Source organism: Sinohyriopsis cumingii, chromosome 2 (genome assembly GCF_028554795.1).
Source record: "Sinohyriopsis cumingii isolate HCF-2022 chromosome 2, ASM2855479v2, whole genome shotgun sequence".
Classification (NCBI taxonomy): Eukaryota; Metazoa; Mollusca; class Bivalvia; order Unionida; family Unionidae; genus Sinohyriopsis; species Sinohyriopsis cumingii.
This window is the reverse complement of record NC_142962.1, coordinates 18327169-18352656: the sequence shown is the minus strand read 5'-3', so window position 1 is coordinate 18352656 and position 25488 is coordinate 18327169. Positions and strand designations below refer to the sequence as shown.

Sequence of the window (25488 nt, the reverse complement as noted above, 5' to 3'; positions counted from 1 at the left end):
TTTTTATGACATAAAGCGTACTGTTAACCCCCTCACACAATAAGAAAAACATTTATGACAGCAAGCCCATTATACACTATTCTACACACAGGAGACAAATAGGTCTATATGGCAGTAAAAAAGCCACTATTCCTCACACAGCAGAAAATGGATATTTACTTTCATGCACAGCAGGTTAAAGGGGTATTAATGACTGTAAAGCCATTAAAAACTTCCATAACACAGCAGGAAAAACATGATAGCCAACTATTTACTGACTCACACTTAATGAAAGATTGATATTTATGTTGTAAAAGCCACTATTAACTTCCTCACAGAGCAGGTAGAATAGATATGTTGGTAAAGCCATTATGAACTTCCCAATACAGCAGGAAAAAACAAGGGCAGTCACCCCATTATCAGCTCCCTCACACGGTAGAAAAAATATATATATATATATATATATATATATATATATGACAATAAAGCCAATATTAGCTTCCTCTCTAGACATTAATTCCCAAGTGAAATTTTTCTGAAATTCTGTCAATATCAGACATTGCCATTCCCATCACTATTTCATGTATGTGTTATTCAAAGTTTGATATGTCATATACATGTTTAAAACATTTGTCAACAAAGCTTGCAGAGAAGACCTTAAGGGAGAAGAGTTGTACAGCAATTTACTCATCTAGTAATTATTATCTCTTTATGGTGATACTAGTTTTATGATGAATAAGACAATAAGATTGTGTATCTAAATTCCATTCCAAAGCATTTCTGAAACACTAAGATCATACCTCTTTAACTTCACTGATCTTCATTTCTAAAAGTTAACAACTTTTCTCATTATAAATATTCTACTTTTATTTTGCATGCTTTTGTAAGTTTCTTTGGAGCCTTGCAATTTCATCCCAAAAATGAAAATGAAATAAAGAGTTATATTTCTTTTAATAGATTAAATGTACTAGAGCTATTAGTGATGTATGTACTGCTGAGAGCCCTGTTCACTAGTTTGCTCTGTAGGGCCTCATGCAAAATACCTTACTGGGAATCCAAAGTTAGGAGAAGTTGGGCATTCAGGGGCCATAACCATAGATGCCACTAGTACAAAAATACTGACTGCTTATGACACAAAAACTGATTTTCAGAACTTTAATGCATATGTAACTATTTACAACATCTACAACTATCAATATAGTAAGACAATAACTTAATAATTTAATGTCAAAGATGCATGTGTTGCACTCTTGCACCTTTTGAATGGGCACCCTGTTCCATACAGATGCCCATTCAGAAGGTACAAGTGTGCAACACACTCGCACTCAGACACAGGCTGTTTATTGGAGCCTTTTCCACACCTTGTTTTTTTAATCATTATTGATTCCAATGTACCATCTTTCACTGATCATCTGAATTCTGTGTGATTTGTTTGTCTTAATAAACTGTTTTCGCTGTAGCACACAATGAATCCTTTGGGGATTTTACTGTCTGGAAAAAGTGTGTGAAAAAATTTCCAACAACACTAGCAACTGAAAGAGGAAGGATCATTTCTAAAAGAAATTTAGTAAAGCAAACTTCTGATCAAATTATATCAAGGTTCCCGCTGGTATTTATAAACTTTGTTATGTTCAGGCTTTGTCATTGATGATGAAGCAGCAAGCTGATGTTTATTAGCTTTTACATGCTGTTTTATGTCATCGGTGCCTCCATGCCCAATAGCAAAATCACAAATACACAATTTGCAAAACAAAGTTTTCCCTTTAGATAGATGCTTTCTCAAACCTAAGCATAACATCATAATTGTCCTTCCAGTTCTTGTTTCTTTTCTTTGCTGGAGAAAATTCTGAATCTTCTGCTTTCCTTTTCGACATGACTATAAGTTGAATATTACAAAGATGAGATACAGTTAGAGTGGCAACTGCTTTGCACAATCCAATATGCTGGTTGAAGACTGACATAGTAGCCTCGATTTGAAATGAACCAATCATATTCTAGAACTCGATATCCCTATATTACATGTGATACATTTACTCTCAGAATGGAAAAAGGTGCCATTTTAAAAAGAAAATTGCCAGGAAATTTATTCAAATTTTTTTAATTGAAATTTTCAGGTCCAAAATATTTGACAAATACAAGAAGAACAGGACACTTTATAATTATGCATGACTTTTCTAAATGATGATGTGGAATGCTTCAAATCCAACTTTCTTAAGATTTGACTGACACAAGCAAGATCCCAGGTAAAGATATCAAGCTGACCGACAAAGGCTGAAACTAGATGCAAGATGGAGGTCTTTAGAACAACATACAATTTCATCAGAATAATTTATGCTTAATGGTTTTGAGCTGTGCTGATTACAAACAACATCCCATGTAAAGACACAAGTTGAAACTGGTGTAGATGGACAAACTCAACAAAATGCTGTTTTAGGGCCAAGACAATGTTCTTAACCAAATTCTGTCACAATACATTTGTTAAGTTCTGCTGATTAAAACAACATTCCAGATTTCCACGTATAGACATAACCAGTATAGCCAAAAATTAATAGCACTGTTTACTTGAATAGAACAAAAAATAATAAATACATGACCGAAACAGCCAAAACAAATCGGTTAAAACTGAATAAGATGTGTGTAAGGTCCATCTGTATCCATCTTTAGAACTTGTCGGTTTCCATACGTTCCTGCCTTTACAACACAGCCTTTTTCTCTACATTTGTTGCAGCTCTGAACAGCATCTCTACACAAAGTGACAAACTGATTGTACAGATGAATCCCTACATCCTTGTCAATATTCCTGTGATACTGCATCACCTTTCCCCTGAGATTTCCACCCAGGCTGGCCTGTGGAACAATGAGAACATCTCCAGGGAGATCTAATACTGACACCAGCTTCCCATTTTCTGCAGAGCAGCTAAGTTTGACATTAAGACAAGATTTTACTGAAATATAAAGAAAGAATTTTCTATCAGTGATAAAGGTAAACTAAAGTGCCGACGGGCAATGTTGGAATGTTTACACATGTACAGTCATGACTGAGCATTAGATACAATGCCAAAATGTAGAGGTCCTCAGCAAGCATATGATTCCTTGTGTAAAAATGTATTATGGCATAACAATCAATAAGAATGAAAATCCAGCATTGAAAATAACCAAATCTTCAGACAATTGAGCAGTTCTAGTACAATAAATACTGCCTGCTTTTCTGTAATTTTGCATCATTTTCACAGCTGAATTTTTCAGTGCAGGATGATATTTTATATTTGTTTATATGTTCACAAATGCCTGTGCATGTGTTCCAGGCTTGATACTTTGATTTTTAAAATCACTTAATTATTTAGTTTCAAGCCGGATTCTTCACATCATGCTGTATCTACTGTATATATTGTACATAAATAGCAGGCATCAAGGTAGATTAGTTCTGTATCTAACTGAGCTACCTTCTCTAAATAAAGTCTTTATTATCATTATTATTATTATTATTATTAGTAGTAGTAGTAGTAGTATTAAAAAATCATAATCCAGTAGCAGTGAAATTAAATAATCAGATGCACAATAAATTTAAAAAAAGTCAAATGTCAGCATGATTTTGATTCCAACACTTGGTAGTGTCATCAACAAAATCTAAATATAAGATTGTCATCATATACATTGTCAGCTCTTTCGCAACATACAATCTTTCTTTACAGAGCAAAGATTGGACTAACGTAAAAAAATGTGGAACATGGGCCTTGTAAAGCTAACTGACCTTAGCTGAAAGTAGATAAGCTGATGTGTGTTACTGACCTTTGACCTTTTTTCTCTCAAGTCAGCATTACATATATCATAATTAATTAAACCTATACTAAATAAGAGCAAGATCTAATCAGTGATCTTAATCACGAACCATTAAATTTACAATTAATTTTGCTTATGAATCGGTGCCCATCATAACTGTACTCTTATGAATCTGATCAAAGCAAGATCATATCACCAACGAAATCAATGCTAAGCAAACTATGGTCATTGTCCACTGAGTAGTTAACTGTCAAATCAAGCTAGGTTGCACAAATCTGTGGACATCTGATAGCATCTGCAGTGCGATGCAGTGGAGGCAAATCCACATATCTTTAGTCACTGCAGTCTATATTACTCAGGTGCAGAGGCATAGCTATGATATTTTGCGCCCGGGGACGAACTATAAAATTGGTGCCCCAGCCCCCTCCCCGTTTAATGACATTTTTTAATATTACCCTTGTTTACTTATTATAATGTAACGTTGTAAGCCTCATTTTGGCGCCCCTGTACCTTGGCGCCGGGGGACATATGTACCCCCCTGCCCCCCCCCCCCCCAGCTACGCCTCTGCTCAGGTGTGAATGATATAAACATCATTTATAGGATTCTCACTGGGGAATCCCAACAGTGACCATTATGAAATATAAAGAAAGAATTTTCTATCAGTGATAAAGGTAAACTAAAGCGCCGACGGGCAATGTTGGAATGTTTACACATGTACAGTCATGACTGAGCATTAGATACAATGCCAAAATGTAGAGGTCCTCAGCAAGCATATGATTCCTTGTGTAAAAATGTATTATGGCATAACAATCAATCAGAATGAAAATCCAGCATTGAAAATAACCAAATCTTCAGACAATTGAGCAGTTCTAGTACAATAAATACCGCCTGCTTTTCTGTAATTTTGCATCATTTTCACAGCTGAATTTTTCAGTGCAGGATGATATTTTATATATGTTTATATGTTCACAAATGCCTGTGCATGTGTTCCAGGCTTGATACTTTGATTTTTAAAATCGCTTAATTATTTAGTTTCAAGCCGGATTCTTCACATCATGCTGTATCTACTGTATATATTGTACATAACAAATAGAAGGCATCAAGGTAGATTAGTTCTGTATCTAACTGAGCTACCTTCTCTAAATAAAGTCTTTATTATCATTATTATTATTATTATTATTATTAGTAGTAGTAGTAGTAGTAGTAGTATTAAAAAATCATAATCCAGTAGCAGTGAAATTAAATAATCAGATGCACAATAAATTTAAAAAAAGTCAAATGTCAGCATGATTTTGATTCCAACACTTGGTAGTGTCATCAACAAAATCTAAATATAAGATTGCCATCATATACATTGTCAGCTCTTTCGCAACATACAATCTTTCTTTACAGAGCAAAGATTGGACTAACATAAAAAAATGTGGAACATGGGCCTTGTAAAGCTAACTGACCTTAGCTGAAAGTAGATAAGCTGATGTGTGTTACTGACCTTTGACCTTTTTTCTCTCAAGTCAGCATTACATACATCATAATTAAACCTATACTAAATAAGAGCAAGATCTAATCAGTGATCTTAATCACGAACCATTAAATTTACAATTAATATTGCTTATGAATCGGTGCCCATCATAACTGTACTCTTATGAATCTGATCAAAGCAAGATCATATCACCAACGAAATCAATGCTAAGCAAACTATGGTCATTGTCCACTGAGTAGTTAACTGTCAAATCAAGCTAGGTTGCACAAATCTGTGGACATCTGATAGCATCTGCAGTGCGATGCAGTGGAGGCAAATCCACATATCTTTAGTCACTGCAGTCTATATTACTCAGGTGCAGAGGCATAGCTATGATATTTTGCGCCCGGGGACGAACTATAAAATTGGTGCCCCAGCCCCCTCCCCGTTTAATGACATTTTTTAATATTACCCTTGTTTACTTATTATAATGTAACGTTGTAAGCCTCATTTTGGCGCCCCTGTACCTTGGCGCCGGGGGACATATGTACTCCCCTGCGCCCCCCAGCTACGCCTCTGCTCAGGTGTGAATGATATAAACGTCATTTATAGGATTCTCACTGGGGAATCCCAACAGTGACCATTATGAACAGGTGCATGTTATATGGAGGTGTATGCTATGACAGGTGGTAATGTAAATTCCAATAAAATTTGATACTTTAATTAAGATTTTACTGTTAAAATATAGCATCTTCTGATTTTGGATAAAAACAAAACAAGAAACAACCCAGAAGCATGTAGTTTGGCTCAATGGAATGGAATATACACATTTAGGACTTTGAAGATATGCAAGTGAACAGTGAATAGATAAACCATAGTCTGAATATACCTCCTGTTTGTTGGTAGCCCCCTACTGATTTCAATAACAGTAATTTTTAATAAGATAAAAAGTGCACAGAACTTAGTCAATTCATTTGTAATTCTAACCTGAATGTGACCAGAGTGGCCCTAACACTGCCATCCTCAACACTTTTCATGCTTAACAGATTTTCCATACTAACATGACACCATGTTATGTACACTATGTGCAAGTTGATTTCCTCAGACAACACTGTGATGTAGTTCATATTTTTTAATAACTGCCTGATAATTCTGTAAATTACCAAGATGTTGAGAGTTTAGAGTTATATCCCTTTGCACACATGTACATAAAAATCACACTGCTTCTTAAATCCATGTAAAAGGCACATTTGTAATTGTCATTTTTTTCCATTGTGTGATTTGACATTGTCAATATTGGAAGCAGAGGAAATAGTATTTTCCTTCTACATACATATATATGTAGTCATGCATACACCCCTTTGCTGAAAATGGACTTGTCCAGGAACTGGAAATGACTGGTGAACAGGTCATCTTTTACAATGAAAACTTGTTTGGAATGAAATGTACAGATGATAATGGTATTAGGGTCCCACCTGGCTTAAAATTATAAATCAATAACCGAGCTAAGTTCTGTGCATCTTTTATCTCATTTGTGCTTTTCAGCTTTTAAATTGGTAGAGGGGTAGAAACGTGGGGGGGGGGGGGGTATATTTAGACTATAGCCAGAAAAACTAAAAAGTCTTAAGTAAAGAAATTACACACCTGAGTCATCTGAAGTAAATCAAATCTAAAATTGTTCAATATCTGAGCTACATTTAATTTAATTCTAAATACTGAAATCATTGTATACCATAATTCATGTAATTTTTTTCATATACTTTTTTCTACAATGTTGATTTTAAAAAAATCATAATTTTATTCATAGAAATCAAGCAAATTCTTAATGAAATCTGTTACATGCATCACTTTTTTACTGCATGACTTTTTATGCATGTTTATTTAAAGAATCTGTCTCAAACACCAGTATGTTGAAAATGGTATTAGCAATTTTTAGCTGAATGTGCAGTAAACCCAAAAAACTAAAAGAATTTCTGCCTTTGATACATCTAAATTATCAGGTATCAATACTTCCAATCATATTAAAATAATATATACCAGCATCTTTCATTGAGATCAAGCTAAGTTTTAAGAAAGTGCTGAGAAATATTTATCAATTCAGTGAAATGAATTGACATGTATTCTATTTTGCAAATCATAATTAATAGTCTCCATTTTTATAAGCAGCAAGTCAGTACCTTTTTTACTGACAACAATGTCACAATCCTGTACACATGAGCTTTGCATTATAGAAATCAAAGCACTGAATAAGTGAAAACAATCTAAACTTACCGAACTAGCTAGCATGTTCCCTGTCACTGATGATGTTTCTGTCTGTTTCTATCTCATACAGGATTAAATTAACAATGTTCACTGTTCTGGCTTTGAAAACAACCTCAGTAACCACCACACTTGTTGGGGGGAGGGGCAGTGGGGATGGAGATGGGCCAGGCCTAGTTGGATGAGCAAAATATGTCAAACAACTTGTTTTTATTGGTAGGGAGTCAAAGAATTGTTTTGCTGGGGTGGGGGGCAGGGACAGAATTTCTTGGTATGCCACTGATTTCAGTCCTATTAGGGCATATTTTACTTTGATCATGACAGGGTATGAATATAGTTGTGAATACTTATGTCTGTTTCGTAGTTATCCATTTTTAATATATCTATGCAATACACACACATATAATCAAATTCAAACATAGATTGTACTAGTACATGTTTTTTTTAGGGTAATTATATCAGATGCATGCAGATTTAATAAATGTAAATATTTTAAGTCCTCTTTGACGCTAGGTTCTATATTTTTTACACATGATCAATCCCGAAAACTGATCAGTAATTATTTTACATATTATTATCATACTTTGCAATAATGTTTATTTTTCCCTGTACAATAAGATACATGAAATACAGTACCTATCTTCTCCATAATATCTGGTGTGGCACCTTTCATGAAACAAACATGCAATATCAAGCCTCGGCCAATCTGTAAAAAGAATACATAAATTAGATTAGGTTTGTAAAACAGGACAACCATCATGGCAGTCCCAAAAATGTGCAAATTGTTCACAAAATAACCCAAGAAAACTTGAAGAATTTATTTAAATGGTATAAAATTCTAACTGTCCTTTGCATACATGCATACAAAAGGGCTTCAATGGGATTCAAACACTCAAAAGTTTCTGCACAGAAAGTGTACTAAAATTGACAAATATATCAATATTGCTTAAATTTTTTAATCTAATCAGGTCATGTACATATTATTCATACAATCCTGTAAACCAAATCTGATTTTTCAATATACTGACTAGAAAAATAAACTGCAAAATATGAAAATAGAATACAAAGTTATGTTCAAATGATAAGAAATTTATGTACGTTTCTAATTGTTGGTAATTTTATATACATGTGTTTGTAAAAACCCAAAGAGTCACTTAAATCTTGAAACAGAGATAATGTCAAGTTCTTTTTTTGTAGTCCTCACCTACTGTAAAAATGTTTAGTCAATAGTTGTGCCTGTATCAAAATGTTTAAAAAAATTCATTTTTGTTTTAAAAAATTTCAGCTTCTAGATTACTTTACTATGGTTTGGTTGGTTTGTATGGCTATGTGTATATAAGTGTGTGACTTTAACTGTAGTGGTAGTGATATGCTATCAATGGAGTCCAAAACACTTTAGAACCCATCGATACAGTATGCACAAGTGCCGATATACTTTTATGTTTTCTGCTATCCTTTAAAAATGAACCTGTTAAATAAACATCTGATCACTTAATTCAAAGCATTATCACTCAATTGGTATCTATTGCTACCTCTTTTTGGTTATGTAATTAACATAATCCAAGATAACTGCTCACTCAGACATTATCTTTAGCACCTGCCTTAGACAGACTGCCAGTATGGGACTTTTTGATGCTGGTTTAGTCTTGCATTGACATCATCACATGAACAGCCACCAATGATAGAGTTTACTGGTTGTGTTTGCTATATATATTTCAGTCATTTCCACTACCAGCTCACAAAGTTACACATACAGTATTACTTTTTAAGTTAACCATCGCCTTAAAAAATGTAAAATCACCCTGCACCTGGCTAGCCCCATGTTGGCATGGCTAGAAACTGGTGTCACCAACAGTTATCCGATTCAGATAGTGGGATTTCTCTAAGGAAAGACCATAAGAAATGAAGGACAAGTTTCATATTTCATATCCTTGGGTAGAAATCACTGAAATGAATATCCATATTGCTAAAATTTAGTTCACATCTAATTTTTACCAAAAGGCAAAGGGTGAAGTGGTGGTGGGGGAGGAAAATGGTATACAATTCCTTTGATACTATTACAATCTATTTACTTTTATTTTTATTGTAGTAGTATTAGTTCTTGTTTATCAATAAACATTAAATTAAGCGTGTGTTACCCTATGAGAATTTCTCTTCTCAGTCTATTCCAGTAAAAAATGGAACAATTTTTGTCTTCCAGGATATCAATTATTTAAATTAAAAGACTAATGAGTTTTGACATTAAATTGTGTTAAAAATTTGGGAAATATAGAACACTATAAAAATATATTTTCTTTCGTAATATTTTGTTGATATCAATTTTTTTTTAATGTTATGATGATAATGCACCTTTCTGAAAACATTCTATGATGCAACCACACTTACCCTGATGTCATAAAAAAAATTCTGAGAAAGTACTGAGTGTTTCAATTTATTTATTTTTGTCAGTCCCTCCTTCTGTTTTATCAACAATGGCTAAAATCTGTACATAAAGAATCTAAATTAATTAAAAAACTTAAAATAGTTATCCAGATAGTTCGGGGGAAAATGTTTGACAATTTATCCTTGGAAGTGGTGGTGCATAGGATGGTTCTGTGACTTTTCATCAAAAGATGTACTTCGTTAACAGAGGTACACTTTGTCAAAAATTACTAAAAAGTGATTTTTTTTAACAAAGACAGAATATGTACCAGTAATGAGAACATGAAAACCAGTTAAGTCATTCACAACGTGATACTAGGATTTCAACAAAAGTGTGGTAATAAACAAATATTCAAGTGTTGTATTTTGATAGGATTCTGTAGAGTACAAAATGTCATGAGATGATTTTTGTGTAACAGCATTCCTTTGTTAAATAATTCTGCATCGATTTGCTCCTTAGATCTGTTCATATGTTTTCGATCGATCTTTATTCAATTGTGGGGTACCAAATTATCCCAGATCTTGGGATCATACAAACCATGAATTTGAAGGCCTTCATCTAACAATAATCCAGGTGTGCAGTCAATATAGGCTCCCTTACCCAATCCACTAATGTTAAGTATTGATGAAAATTCTGTTTTCTTTGCTAAACTACACAAAAAAACAATAAAATTTACTGTATATTAAAGTTATCATATATGAACAAAAGTACTATAAGCCTCACATTATGCACCCACTCAGTGTTTAATTGACTTCTATTGAGATAATCAAAATTTCTGTGCTGAACCCATTTTTTCTTCTTTTAAAGTGACCTTCACCTTTGACCTTTTGACCCCAAATGAATAGGCTTCTTCCTAAACCTAATAGTTAGCTATCCATAAAGTTTGGTCTAGGCACTAATGTTGTTTTGTGGAAACTACATTTATTCTTTCATTCACTTTGACATTTGACCTTTTGATATCAACTCTGAAAGGCTTCCTACTTATCATAGGTGCAAGCCATCCACAAAGTTTTCTGCCATAGAGCTAATATTATTGATTGAAAACCAGTTTTATTCTTTCAGTCATAATGACCTTGATCTTCGACCTTGTGATCCTGAAATCCTTGCTATAAATAAATGCCATCCACAAAGTCTGGTTACTGATGATACTGGGAGAACTTGAGCTTTTATGCTAGAACCATTATAAATCATCTATCTTCTTTCGATATTAATGACATTGATGTCTGATCTTTTTACTCCCAAACTGATGGGTTTCTTCCTTACCTCATGGAGAACTCAAGCTGTTGTGTGGAAACTATTTTTCTACTTTCATCATTTTGACCCCAGGTCAATAGGATTCTTTCTTGCTCAGTATGAGATCCATCCACAAAGTTTGCTAACTGTAGATAGTGGAGATTTCAAGCATTTGTGCAAAAGTCAATTTTCTTCCTTCAGTCCCTGTGACTTTGACATTTAACCTTTTAACCCCCAAATCATTACTTTTCTTATTTTACCCAATTGCAAGCTATCCACCAAGAATGGGAATTGTGGATGGTGGACATCTCTAGTTATTGTTTAGAACTGGAATTGGTAACAGACAGATGGACAGATGAATAACAACATAACATAATGCACTCTGCTTAATGGTGGGTATGTAAACATGTCCTGTTCTCAATAAGCATTAAATATTTCTGTTCAAAAGGAATACCCAGCAATTTCCCCAAAATGAATCAATGGTCTGTGGACATACCTCAACATACTGAGCTTCAGTTTCTTCAGTTGCAGGCTGGACCATTAACCGTGCCGAGAGACATTGCTGCAGAACAATACGCACCTTGGGACTAGAGTCTGGTCCCTCAGCATCCATTGTCAGTTATTACTCAGTTCAACAGCCCTAAATTTTTAAAATATCTTTTGAAATAAGTAGACTAAAATGAAAAGTAAAATAACACTTTCTGAATGAAATGATGTAACAACAATTGCAGAAATGGTTCAAAGGTAGATTGCTCATTGTTTTATGTCAGAGGTATGTATTTTACCTGTCTGCCAGCTGGTAATGAGAACATCTCTGTCACTACTGCAACAAGCTAATTTTTGCAAAGAAGACGAGTTTACTTCACATATGTCTACAGCAATTATAAGACTAATTTTGAAGACCATCAAAAACTATCTTATACCTTCCATTTTGTTGCACACTAAGAGTTACCCAAACATAAATAAAAAATAATCTAAAGTCCTATGCACTATGTGTGAAAATATTATTATTATTATTATTATTATTATTATTATTATTATATAGATTATATAGATAAGGGCTTATGTAAGTTAAGTTCCAAAACTCCTGGACTCCCATGTATTCAGAGATGTTATAATGTACAGACACAAGGGTATCCTTTTATTACGGATGTTCCGGGTATGTGAGAAAGCTTGCCAGTAGCTTCTCATGGGTCGGTGGTTCTCTCTGGGGTTTTCCCAGGTTCTTCCTCCACCACTAATACTGGCCACCATGTATAGTCTATTGTGTGCTTGAAAATGGCTTTAAACTCTACAACAACAACATTACAGATATTCCTGAGGTTTTTTTTATTCTCACTTGTAATTCCCTTTTTACTCTTTCCTACCTATTCTTTGCTACAGAGATGGCAGGTGAGTAACTAAATAAAATTAAGTGTGGTACAAAGGCCTCTTAACTCTGAAGTATATTTGAGGTTTTGTAAATGTATCTCTAAATATTTTTTTGATCATTTTTGGCAGCACTCAGTGTTTTAAAAGTTTTGATAGTGGTCTCCTAGCTTCATTAAATAAAGGTATTGAGTAGTTATGCAGCAGCATACACTTGGATTGTTGGCATTGTAAAGTGGATTTTTCAGTTATTTCTTTTTGTTTGTGTTTCTCACTGATAAGCTATAAAGATAATGAAACCAGTCAGAGGCTGGCTTTGACTAGAACACCCCAGCAGATGGGACGGTACACCTCTACATCTTATCAGACATTATCTTCTTTCACCAATGTAAGTTAATTTGAATTCATTTAGGTTTAACTTTACACCAAGCTATTTCTTTTGGAAACATGACAATGCTATAAATTTTGCTCATAAATATGTCACAATATTGTGTATTGGGACATGCATAAATAATGAAATAGTATCAAATAGCTTAGTCTTCCCCGATCAGCTAAAAGGTAAAACTGAATCAACATGGGGTGATTGGGGTGGCACAAAGTTTATGGATTGTTTTTCTGTATGTGTAAGCAAAAGAAAGAAAGAAAGAATGAAAGAAAGAAAGAAAGAAAGAAATTACATCAGGTAAATAAAATAAAATGAAATAAAATAATGTAACACTATATGCTACAGATCATTATTCCCACTATGAAAACAAAGTCATATGGACAGTGTTCTTTTGCATACCAGGGCCCAGCAATGTGGAATGAATTGCCCACTGAACTTAGACACAAAGACACAGTGATCCCATTCAAGAGTGCTCTCAAAACTCACTTATTTCGACTGCAAGAACAAACCTAAAGACCTAATAATGTTTCCTACCTTAAATATTCGCAGCATGTTTTTTTTAGGTTTTCTAATTTCATAGTGTTTTTGTAATCATATCATTATATGTTTTTTATCTTATAGATGTTGTCTAATGTTGTAAAATGCTAAGAGCTTCTAAAGATTAGGCGCTATACAAAGTCATTATTATTATTATATATATATATATATATATATATATATATATATATATAACATTGGGATCATTTATAATATGGAGCTGCAAGTAAGTATTGGTCACAATCTCTGACTACTGGAGAAGACTTTGCAGCGGTAGATGACCCTTGTTAGCTTGTAAATTGTTAAACAACACATACGATCGATGCATAGACCAAACACCACAGTTAAAATAAAACTAAATTTTAAATGGGCCAACCTTGGGCCAACAATGTGAATAATTTGAGGCAGAAAATCAACTGTTATACTTGACAACAACCAGCCAATCTCAGGCCATTGTTGCAAAACTACTGATGACTTTACAATATATCACCAACATTGTTGCAAATAATGCCATTGGCATTACAGCAATTTACCAACATTGGGCCATTGTTGCACAAAAATACTACTAGCGTTAGGCGCTATACAAATTCCTCATTATTATTATTATTATTATTATTATTATTATTATATATTTGTTAATGCTTTTGTTAGAGCTTTTAGAATTAATCTTTATCATGAACATATATACTATTAGTGCTTAATAACACATATATACTACCAACTAACACTGGGGCTTCTGTTAACTTCATAATCAAATTCAATACAGTATCATATGTCAATAGGATAAGTAAATATTTTGCAGACCTTGTGGACTCGTAATATTTAAAACAAAAGGCAATGATAACGTAATGAAAATGGTAGTGTTTATAATATCTGTTGAACGATGAAATATATTTTTTAAATCTTTGTTTGAAGCACAGCAACTTATTTGTTTTCTGTGAATTTATATTGAATCACTTAATAGTATGTTAATTACTAAGTGCAAAAATTGCAAAAACATGGCATATGCAGTAACATTTGTACTTTTATATATATGTATGTGTGTGTGTGTTGGTTTCGGTATGTTAATAACTTAATTAGGTTGATACAGAATTTATCTTTACACTGTGTATTTCACTATATATACTAATAGTACTAAATAAAACTTACATGTAAAGTGAAAGTGGGGTCTTGCACAATTTATGATGTAGCTCAATACGATATCAGGCTTCAAATCACAAGATGACAAATTATTTTAATATTCTTTGTACATTAAATTTTGTTCAGAGAAATCATAATGTATCATTTAATGTTCTGCAAATTACAATGAAAAATAATCCAGTTAATTTGTTTTTGTATAGAGACTGGTCTTAGTACCCTAATGTTTTAGCATTTTTTTATTTATAACTACAAAACTAAATTGGGTATGTGTGCTGCATAATTTTTCTCATGATATGTCATATTGGCCAAACAAGTCTGTAATTTGGGCCAAATTAGTCCTAGGGCCAAATCTGCCATCGTCCGAATCAGACAGCATTCGTCGTCAAATAGACTAAAGCGGAGAATGCTAGCTGGTTGTTTTTTGATCCATTGCAAATTTTAAAAATAGACAACTGCTATTCTTAGTCCTACAATGTAAGACGTTATCATATGTTTTTTATGTTTTAGTGTTATCACACTCACCCCACCCCAACCACTGGGGCTCGTATCGTTGCTTACTATTACCTGTCATACATGTACTATATAACTACTGACAAGTAAACTGTAGCAACGATACGAGCACAGCCACTTGATTTCGGGTTAGCTACGATGTCGTAGCCTCAACTTGATTTGTTGTGGTTGTCCACGGGGTAGGAGTAAGGGTACTAATATTAGTACCAGATTCCGAGTAAGCTGTGTACACTCACCAATTAACAGTTAACTGGTGAGTGTACACATTAGCTTACCCTGGAATAAAGTGCCCGTGTATACGAGCCCCGTAGTCCTACATGTAAGACCTGACGCTGATATATATGTTGTGGGCGTCTAAATAAAATCAACATGTGCTATGTCTTACATGTAGGACTAACGAGGCCCGGTGAACCCAGGTAGGACTACGGTGAACCAAAACAAAAATTTCTGGTGATGCGTCTGCTATTAGCTGTGTTATTCAGTGCTATCTTTAAAGATATTTATTTACCCTTTGTAAGTCGTTATTATCTTGCATAAGTGAGCAGAATGAAACAATGTCCTGTCGTTGTGAATTAAAACATGCCATTGACAGCGTGGGACATTGAATAATGGCCTATTGGCTATTGCTTTCTGCTCTGCCGATAGGCAACTAGCCGTGAACAAATGTTTCATAATCAGTTATCCGCAATTCACTGCAGGGAATAATTAGAGCAACAAGATGTTATCCGCATTTTTTAAAAATATTTTTCATTTAATCTCAGATAGACTAGACCAATTCGACCACCGCTTGGAAGTATTTGTTCGTTTTTTTAGATGATATAAGTGACAAAATGGCGACGCCCAGCCAGACGACCATGGGTCACATTCGACGAACCCAGCCAGTCGACGATGAAGATGATCCAGTAGAAAAAATGTTGAAAAAATCCGGTTGTTTAGAGCTGCACTATGCTGTTCAGGTGATTTTTGTGAGATGATGGCAATTGCCGAAGCCGTCAGTTTGATATAAACACTTAAGTAACTGTTGTCTGTGATACCTGTTTTCGAGGCATAAGATAACTATAGCTATCAGTCTCTCTCTCTCTTTATATATATATATATATATATATATATATATATATATATATATATATATATAGTGGTTCGCCCGATTTTGGTGATTTTAAGCATCACGGTAAATTACAGGATATCTATAAAAGAAGAAAGGTACATGCATATACCTAATATACCTACGTTTGTGTAAACTGAAGCTTCATTAGTGTATCAAATACAAATTCACCTGCCCACACAAGAAAACTGCGATTAAAAGAATCCATGTCGTGATAGAAATATGTATACAGAAATGTGCCTTATGTGGTTCTTACTTTTCCCAGTGGCATTGAAATATGAATGTCAATCCTCCATTAAAGCCCCAATGCTGCCATTTATCATAAATTTCACCATTTTTTCAGTCTAACGAAAGTTTGGAGGGAAGGAAATGATCTACTAACCAAGCTATTGGACATAAACTGTGCTTTGAAATGATCAAGATGCTTCAATGATGTTCAAATATTCAGTTTAGAATTAAGAGGTGACACCGTTTAATTCAGTAAACCAAGTTGTTCTTAATTTTCTAATCTTTTTCTGGAGTGCTCCAAAAATAGTGATGTGATACATTTGATGAATTTCATTAGGGACTAATCTAATAACAACAACATTCACATGTGGTACACAAATTGATTCAATAAGGATCCAAATAGTGGATCTGAGAAACAATAAGGATTCAAAAAGTGGATCTGAGAAACAAAAGTGCATTAGCTAAACATAAGGCTCAGGTGAATATTGTTGATCAGCTGGGGTGCTTGAATATACTTTGATGGGCAGACTTGGGGTGAAGACAATTCAACATAGTGTGGTGTTAGCCTCTTATGTTTTCAACAGTTATGTCATCAGTCTTGTGTGCTACCTTTTGATTGAAATCATTTAATCCACTGATGTCACTGGTCAAGATAGGCTTAATTTGTATACATGGGAAATGGCAGGGTATCCTCTATCCCATCTTTTGCATCACTTTTTTTTATGACACAAGGACCAACTGTAACCCTGAAGGGCATGGGTGAGTCAATGAAGAGGACAATTTATCATGGATTTCTTTTAACTGATTTTCTTGTCTTTCTTGGGGGTTTACTTTAAATGCTTGTAAACCTTTTACCATTTAGTTTCTGTTTATTGTATGTACTTTCAAGTTGCTTGTTCACATCTGATTCTATGAGGGACACTCCACTAATACTGATGCTAGATTATATTTTTTCATATTTTGTCTCCAAACTCTTCTTGCTTGCAATAAACTGATTTGTTTCTTGATATAAACCTTTTGGTCTCTCTTCCACTGATTTATTTAAAACATAAATTGAGATATAGAAGCAGAGAGATAAGAAATAGTATTATTGATAGGTAGTGCTTAGCCAAGAATGTTGATCAAGATTACGAAAATCTAAGACAATTCATATTACTTGAAGAGTTCAAGAATTGTGTTCCTAGTGACATTAAGACTTATCTTGATAAGCTTAAGGTCAAAACCTTAGAAAATGCTGCTCATACTGCTGACAAGTATTCCTTAGCTCATAAAGTTTCATTTGTTAGTAAGTCTTTCACTCAGCAGTCTTCTGTTAAAAAAGTATTTTAGCCTAATATGAGCCCTTCCAAATTTCAATCTGGCACAACTTTTAGAAATCAAGTTTCTGATAAGATTGATCAGAAGTCATTATCTCTTCCTACGTGTACCTATTGCAAGAAGAAAGGACATGTTATTTGTGATTGTAACAGATCAAAATATAAGCATCAGAATAAAGACAGGCCTATTCCAAATGCTCTTATTTCTAAGAGGTCAAGGTCGTGTATTGAAAGCAATACATTTGTTGGGTCTGATTTTATTATTGAGAATTATGAACCATTCATGTCAAATTCTGTCCCTATTAAAATTTAAGGGACACAGGAGCTTTTCAGAGTCTTTTATTATTGGTAATTTGTCTTTTTCTGAGAAGTCGTTTTCTAACGAGACTGTTCTTATTCAGGGAGTAGAGTGCAGCTTTGTTAATGAAACTCTCCATTGTGTAAATTTGTCATCAGACTTAGTCTCAGGACCAGTAACTGTCAGATTGTAATTCCAAAATCGTACAGACAGGAAGTTATTAGTCTGGGCCCATGAAACTCCTTTGGCTGGTCATTTAGGGGTTACTAAGACTTATCACAAGATCTTGAATCACTTCTGTTTGCCAAAAATTAAAAGTGATGCTTGTAAATATTGTAGATCTTGTCACACTTGTCAGATGGTAGGAAAACCCAATCAGAAGATACCTAAGGCTCGTCTGCAGCTTATTCCTGCACTGAGTGAACCATTTAGCAGAATAATGGTGGATTGTATCGGTCCCTTACCTAAGACCAAGTCAGGTAGCCAATATTTGTTGTCCATAATGTGTGCATCAACAAGATTCCCAATGGCAGTTCCTTTGAGGAATATTAAAACTAAAACAAAAGTAAAAGCTTTAATTTTTTAAAAACTTTATTTGACCTTCCCAAATCTGTCCAGTCTGATCAAGGGTCAAATTTTATGTTTAGAATTTTCCAGTCAATTATGCTTGAATTTGGCATCTAACAATTCAAGTCAAAAGTGAAATTATGGTTCGACAGAACTACGATGGAGAGAACTTTTGTGTCTGCTGATAGAGTTCTGTCTCTCTTGCTCATTCTTCTGGATTTTCTTCAGATTAGGTATTACGGCCCTTGCAAAGTTAAGAAGAAAATGAATGAGTTAAATTACAACAGTAGTTCTCCTGGGATGTAAATAAATTAAAGGAGTACCAGTATGTTGAGAGAGATAGGCAGGTTAATTACACAATTAATTTAGTTGTACCTGTCCCACACACTGAGGATTTAAGCGACAGAATGAAGCGAAGTAACAAATCTTCAAAATTCGAAAATTTTGAATAAACTGGACCAGCAACTTTCACATCTTCAGCAACAAAAGAAGGAACTAAAACAGTTATTACTTGAATATGAGCACTTATTTCCAGATGTTCCTAAAAGAACAAGTAAAATCTACCATGACATTGAAATTGTAAATTCCATACCTGTGAAAAAACACCCATGTATACTTGTTCCAAAACTAGATAATACTTTCTGCATGTGCACTGATGATAAAAAGGTGAACAGTGTGACTAAAACAGATTAATTTCCGTTGCCAAGAATCGATGACTGCATTGATAAAATTGGAAATGTTAAAGTATGTCACCAAATTTGACCATCTGAAAGGATTTTGGCTAATTCCACTGATGAAAAGAGTAAAGAAAATTTCTGCATTTGTGACTCCAGGTCAAAACAGCATCACTTTATATTGATAAAGTCCATCTGGAGTCACGAAGCAGAAAAAAGCATGGCAAAACTACTTGTGGATAAATTAATTTTCAAATTTGCATCACTGAGTGTGTCAAAGAATTTATGAAATGTTGCTAAGTGATTTTTCCAGGTGTCGTTGAAGATGATGACATCATTGATTATCTAGACCAGATGTAATAATGTTTATTAAACTTTGAAAAATACTAGGCGTACCTTTCAACCCGAACAGCAAGTAGTTTTGCCATGCTTTTTTTTTAACATTTCTAGGACATATCATCGGACATGGACACGTTAAACCTATAGATGCTAAGGTCAAGGCTATCTCTGAATTTCCTGTGCCTACCAGTAAAAAGCAACTGATGCGAGTTTTGGGTATGGCTGGATACTGTCGAAAATTTTGTTAGAATTTTTCCATAATTGTTGAACCTCTGACAAATTTATTGAGCATTAAAACCAAGTTTCATTGACCTGAAAAATGTAGGAGGCTTTTGATAAGTTAAAGGAAGGCCATACTTAAGAGTGCACCAGTTCTTACAGCTCCAAATTTCAGTCAATCATTTAAACTGTTGAGGCAAGTGATGTTGCGGTTGGAGCAGTATTGTTTCAAATAGACAAAAATGGTGTAGATCATCCAGTGTGCTATTTTTGTAAGCAATTAAATAAGCTCCAGAGAAATTATTCCACAGTCTAGAAGGAATGTTTGATTTTGATATTGGCATTACAACACTTTGAAATTTACATGAGTTCAGCTCCTTCTCTGATTATTTTGTTTGGTGATCACAACCCCCTTACTTTCATCGGCAAGATGAAAAACAAAAGTCAGAGATTATTATGGTGGAGTTTGATGTTGCAGGAATATCATATTGACATCAGGCACAGTAAGGGAAAAGACAATTTAATAGCAGATGCAATTTCAGTTGTATAGAAATATGTTTCATGTATACTTTGTGTCATTCATAAGATTTCATCTTGTTTTTTTTTTTACATGTATATTTGACTTAGAGTAAAAAGAAAGCTTTATTGTGGACATCTTTCTTTTTTCTTTATTGGGTGCATGTGCTATGTATATTTAATTGTTTGTTTGTTAGCTATAAAAAAAATATTTCATTACATGCTACTGTAATGTAACATTGTATGCTGGACTTGACCTTGTCCAAAATTGAGTTCATTTTTGCTTGACCTGATTGACTTTTTTGGATTTTTTTTATTTCATTTAATATCAGCAACTAATACTTGCAGTAGCTAAATTATTCTCTATATTTATGAGCTTAAAGTCAGAATTATTTTTAATAGAAGTAAATATGTTTATTTGAGTCAGGGTTTTGGACTTCTAAGTGAATTTTACAGGTTATGGTTTTGATTTTGTAAACATCAGGATCATTCTAGGTTATTTTCCATTAGGTAATGGTTAAAAAAAAAATTCTAATTGTGTCCAGAGGTCAAGTAGAGAACTATATGATCTTGTGATTGTAAGGATTTGGTCATTCTATCTTTAGCATCTAGCTCTTTTTAAGTTGTATATGATATGTTTTGACCAGTAGTTTTGGGCTTGAATCTTTATGTTCAGGTTATTGAATTCAAGTGATTATATTCTCTGGTGCTTTGATAAAATTCTTGGATAAAGACATTCACTAATTTATAGTATATTCAAACTGGGAATTATATTTTTGTGATTCAACAAAAGAATGTTGACACATTAACACTTTAATAGCTACCACAGACATGTCATCAAATTTAGTTTTAGGATTTTTCTCAGGACTTTTACTGAATTTTATTCAGGACTTTAAATTACGAGGACTGTCTGTAATTCTTGGATTATTTTGGGATTTAATTCACAATACCATAAGAAGTTTTTTCTCATTTTCACTTTGCATTCCAGGAAAATAAATCTATTTGTTAAATCTTACAAAGTTTGTTGTCTTTTACTCTTTTCTGTTAACTTGTTTCAAGAGCATAGACTTGTAACAGTTTACAAAATAAATGTCCCTGGTAAGATACACAGTGAACTTGATTTTGGACAAGGTCAGGTACTAAATACAAATGTATGTAACATATAATCATTAAGAAAAGCCAACAAATAATACAAATTAAATATACATAGTACATGCTAGGTATAATACATGCTTAGCCACAGATTTATAGTCATTGCTCAAGATTGTCCTCATTTGTTTGTATTTTATTATGCTTTCTTTTGAAGGAATGCATAGCTGATAAAAAGGACTGGAGACAGTGTCAAGCTGAGGTTCAGAAATTTCGACAGTGCATACAGGAACATGAGAAATTAAAAAAGAATGGTTGACAAATTTCTTAATAGTTAGATCCATCAAATGTGACTGGCTGGCTGTGTTTTTTTAAAGAAAAACACCTTTTGCTGGTAATGAATGGATCCAGGATATGTTAGTATGGATATCATGTAAAACTTATCATACATGCCTGGTGTACCTCAGCTTTGATCTGCTAGATATATTCATCTTGTACAAGAGAAAACCATTGCATCAAAAGCAATATGTATGTAGACGCTGTTTATTCAAATTTTAAAGTAAATTTGCTCACATGATCCAAAAAAATATATGTTAGTCAAGAAAAGTACAAGAGAAAGAAACAGAATGATGTCAGAAAAGGGTACTAAAGCAAAGCAGAAGGCATGTGCTACTTTTATAAATCATTTTTTTTTTGTAGATGGATTTTTAAAAAAAAATGTTTTTTTATTTATCTTTGTTCTTTGGTATGTAGGTGCATGATTTAACATACAGAAAGTATTGTTGAATGTATATGTTTTATGCCTTTGTATTATTTTGCTGAGTCAATATAAAATACTTAAGTATTCTTTAGTTTAATATCAGTTATATTGTTATTGGATTGCTTATCTTTCCTCTTGGATGAAAATTGCTCTTATTGATGTAAGAAATTTCCATCATCCCATTAGATGTAAAGTTTCAGAAAATCTAGAAGTTACACAACCAGCCCCCTTCCTCTTCCCTATGTAGGCCTGTGTACTGTATCAGTCCTCTTCCCTTTGTAGGCCTATGTACTGTATCAGTCCTCTTCCCTATGTAGGCCTATGTACTGTATCAGTCCTCTAACCTTTGTAGGCCTATGTACTGTATCAGTCCTCTAACCTTTGTAGGCCTATGTACTGTATCAGTCCTCTTCCCTTTGTAGACCTATTTACTGTATCAGTCCTCTAACCTTTGTAGGCCTATGTACTGTATCAGTCCTCTTCCCTTTGTAAGCCTATGTACTCTATCAGTCCTCTTCCCTTTGTAGGCCTATGTACTGTAGCAGTCCTCTTCCCTTTATAGGCCTATGTACTGTATCAGTCCTCTTCCCTTTGTAGGCCTATATACTGTATCAGTCCTATTCCCTTTGTAGGCCTATTTACTGTATCAGTCCTCTAACCTTTGTAGGCCTATGTACTGTATCAGTCCTCTTCCCTTTGTAGGCCTATGTACTGTATCAGTCCTCTTCCCTTTGTAGGCCTATGTACTGTATCAGTCCTCTTCCCTTTGTAGGCCTATATACTGTATCAGTCCTCTTCCCTTTATAGGCCTATATACTGTATCAGTCCTCTTCCCTTTGTAGGCCTATATACTGTATCAGTCCTCTTCCCTTTGTAGGCCTATTTACTGTATCAGTCCTCTTCCCTTTGTAGGCCTATATACTGTATCAGTCCTCTTCCCTTTGTAGGCCTATATACTGTATCAGTCCTATTCCCTTTGTAGGCCTATTTACTGTATCAGTCCTCTAACCTTTGTAGGCCTATGTACTGTATCAGTCCTCTTCCCTTTGTAGGCCTATGTACTGTATCAGTCCTCTTCCCTTTGTAGGCCTATATACTGTATCAGTCCTCTTCCCTTTATAGGCCTATATACTGTATCAGTCCTCTTCCCTTTGTAGGCCTATTTACTGTATCAGTCCTCTTCCCTTTGTAGGCCTATATACTGTATCAGTCCTCTTCCCTTTGTAGGCCTATATACTGTATCAGTCCTATTCCCTTTGTAGGCCTATTTACTGTATCAGTCCTCTAACCTTTGTAGGCCTATGTACTGTATCAGTCCTCTTCCCTTTGTAGGCCTATGTACTGTATCAGTCCTCTTCCCTTTGTAGGCCTATGTACTGTATCAGTCCTCTTCCCTTTGTAGGCCTATATGCTGTATCAGTCCTCTTCCCTTTATAGGCCTATATACTGTATCAGTCCTCTTCCCTTTGTAGGCCTATATACTGTATCAGTCCTCTTCCCTTTGTAGGCCTATGTACTGTATCAGTCCTCTTCCCTTTATAGGCCTATATACTGTATCAGTCCTCTTCCCTTTGTAGGCCTATTTACTGTATCAGTCCTCTAACCTTTGTAGGCCTATGTACTGTATCAGTCCTCTTCCCTTTGTAGGCCTATATACTGTATCAGTCCTATTCCCTATGTAGGCCTATGTACTGTAGCAGTCCTCTTCCCTTTATAGGCCTATGTACTGTATCAGTCCTCTTCCCTTTATAGGCCTATATACTGTATCAGTCCTCTTCCCTTTGTAGGCCTATATACTGTATCAGTCCTATTCCCTTTGTAGGCCTATGTACTGTATCAGTCCTCTTCCCTTTGTAGGACTATATACTGTATCAGTCCTCTTCCCTTTATAGGCCTATATACTGTATCAGTCCTCTTCCCTTTGTAGGCCTATATACTGTATCAGTCCTCTTCCCTTTATAGGCCTATATACTGTATCAGTCCTCTTCCCTTTGTAGGCCTATGTACTGTATCAGTCCTCTTCCCTTTGTAGGCCTATGTACTGTATCAGTCCTCTTCCCTTTGTAGGCCTATATACTGTATCAGTCCTCTTTCTTATGGACATCAGGCTTAATGAAAAATTTCCTTTTCTGATGTCAGATGCATTCTGGTATTCAGTAAGGTAGATCATTACTGTTGGAGTTTGTAGTCAGTGACTTGGTTATTTTTGTATGTTTCTGGATTTCTATGGTAGGTATCATCTTCCCATTTGTATGTGGCAACAAATAATAATAATATAATAATAATAATGCTTTATTTATAGAGGGTGACTCATTAGTCAAAGACTATTCTCCTTTGAGGCCCTCTTAAGGAGAGTATAACAATGCACATTATATGAAGATAGCAATAATTAGTATTTATTTTAATATGTTTAGTATTAAAATACTAAATTCCATTATCTATTAGAAACACATACATGCTCATGATATCTTTTCTTAAATACTCTAATATTTTCAGCAGATTTTACATGTAGTGGAAGCTTATTCCACAGAACTGTACCAGAGTATTGAAAACTTTTTAAATTGCTCTCTTCTTGGTTTTGGTACTAGAAGGTTTCCATGTGATATTGATCTCAACTGGTATTGTGTTGAAAAAGGCCTGAATAAGTCCTGAAGATACTCTGGTGCAGTTCCATGTAGACATTTATATAAAAGAACTGCCTTGTGAAAATCTTTCCTGTCATATATTTTGAACCATTTGAGTTCTGCAAATAATGCTATTGAGGGATGATCAACAGATGCATCTAAAATTACACATGCAGCTCGTTTCTCAGGTTTATAAATCCTGTCAAGCTCAGATTTAGCAGTTTCCCCATACATCTGAACAATAATCCATTGTTGGAAGAATATATGACTTGTAGTATAGATTGCGAATTTCCATAGATAAATATTTATTGATTCTGCTGAGAAGGGCAATTTTGGATGACAGTGTTTTACAAAGCTTATCAATAATGGTCATTCCATAATAAATTATTATCTACAGACACACCTACAAGCCTTTCATGTTACATTTTCTAATGGATGATTATTTATTGCAAGAGATAGTTTTGGGTTCCCTGACTTGTGTAGCTTTTGTGATGTCCCCAAAATCATACATTTTGTTTTACTTTCGTTAATTACCATCCTATTTTGTTGTGCCCAGTTTTGGACTCTAATAAGGTCTGGGTTTAATCTCATTTGGATAACTTCAGTATCAGAACTAGATGTATACAAGGTTGCATCATCTGCAAACAAATCTGTATTTGTGGGTTCATTATTTAATGGTA

At 34.3% G+C, this 25488-nt stretch overlaps 2 protein-coding genes across 3 annotated transcripts; one reads left to right on the top strand and one right to left on the bottom strand.

Moving 5' to 3' along the window:
• Positions 1-1120: 1120 nt before the first annotated feature.
• LOC149804405 (D-aminoacyl-tRNA deacylase 2-like) lies at positions 1121-15832 on the bottom strand. Of its 2 annotated transcripts, none has more exons than XM_089939886.1 (4): positions 15582-15832; positions 11630-11773; positions 8115-8184; positions 1121-2924 (listed from the first exon to the last, which is right to left on the bottom strand). In XM_089939886.1, the coding sequence occupies exons 2-4, from the start codon at positions 11744-11746 to the stop codon at positions 2596-2598; spliced, it is 516 nt and encodes a 171-aa protein (XP_089796012.1). In that variant the 5' UTR covers positions 11747-11773; positions 15582-15832; the 3' UTR covers positions 1121-2595. The 2 variants fall into 2 exon arrangements, with proteins under 2 accessions (XP_089796012.1, XP_089796021.1); XM_089939895.1 differs by lacking the exon at positions 15582-15832 and adding an exon at positions 15349-15486.
• Positions 15358-22270, top strand: LOC149804404 (uncharacterized). Its single transcript, XM_089939908.1, has 3 exons — positions 15358-15489; positions 15887-16029; positions 21642-22270. Exons 2-3 carry the CDS (start codon positions 15904-15906, stop codon positions 21741-21743), a joined length of 228 nt encoding a protein of 75 aa, XP_089796034.1. The 5' UTR covers positions 15358-15489; positions 15887-15903; the 3' UTR covers positions 21744-22270.
• Positions 22271-25488: the final 3218 nt, after the last annotated feature.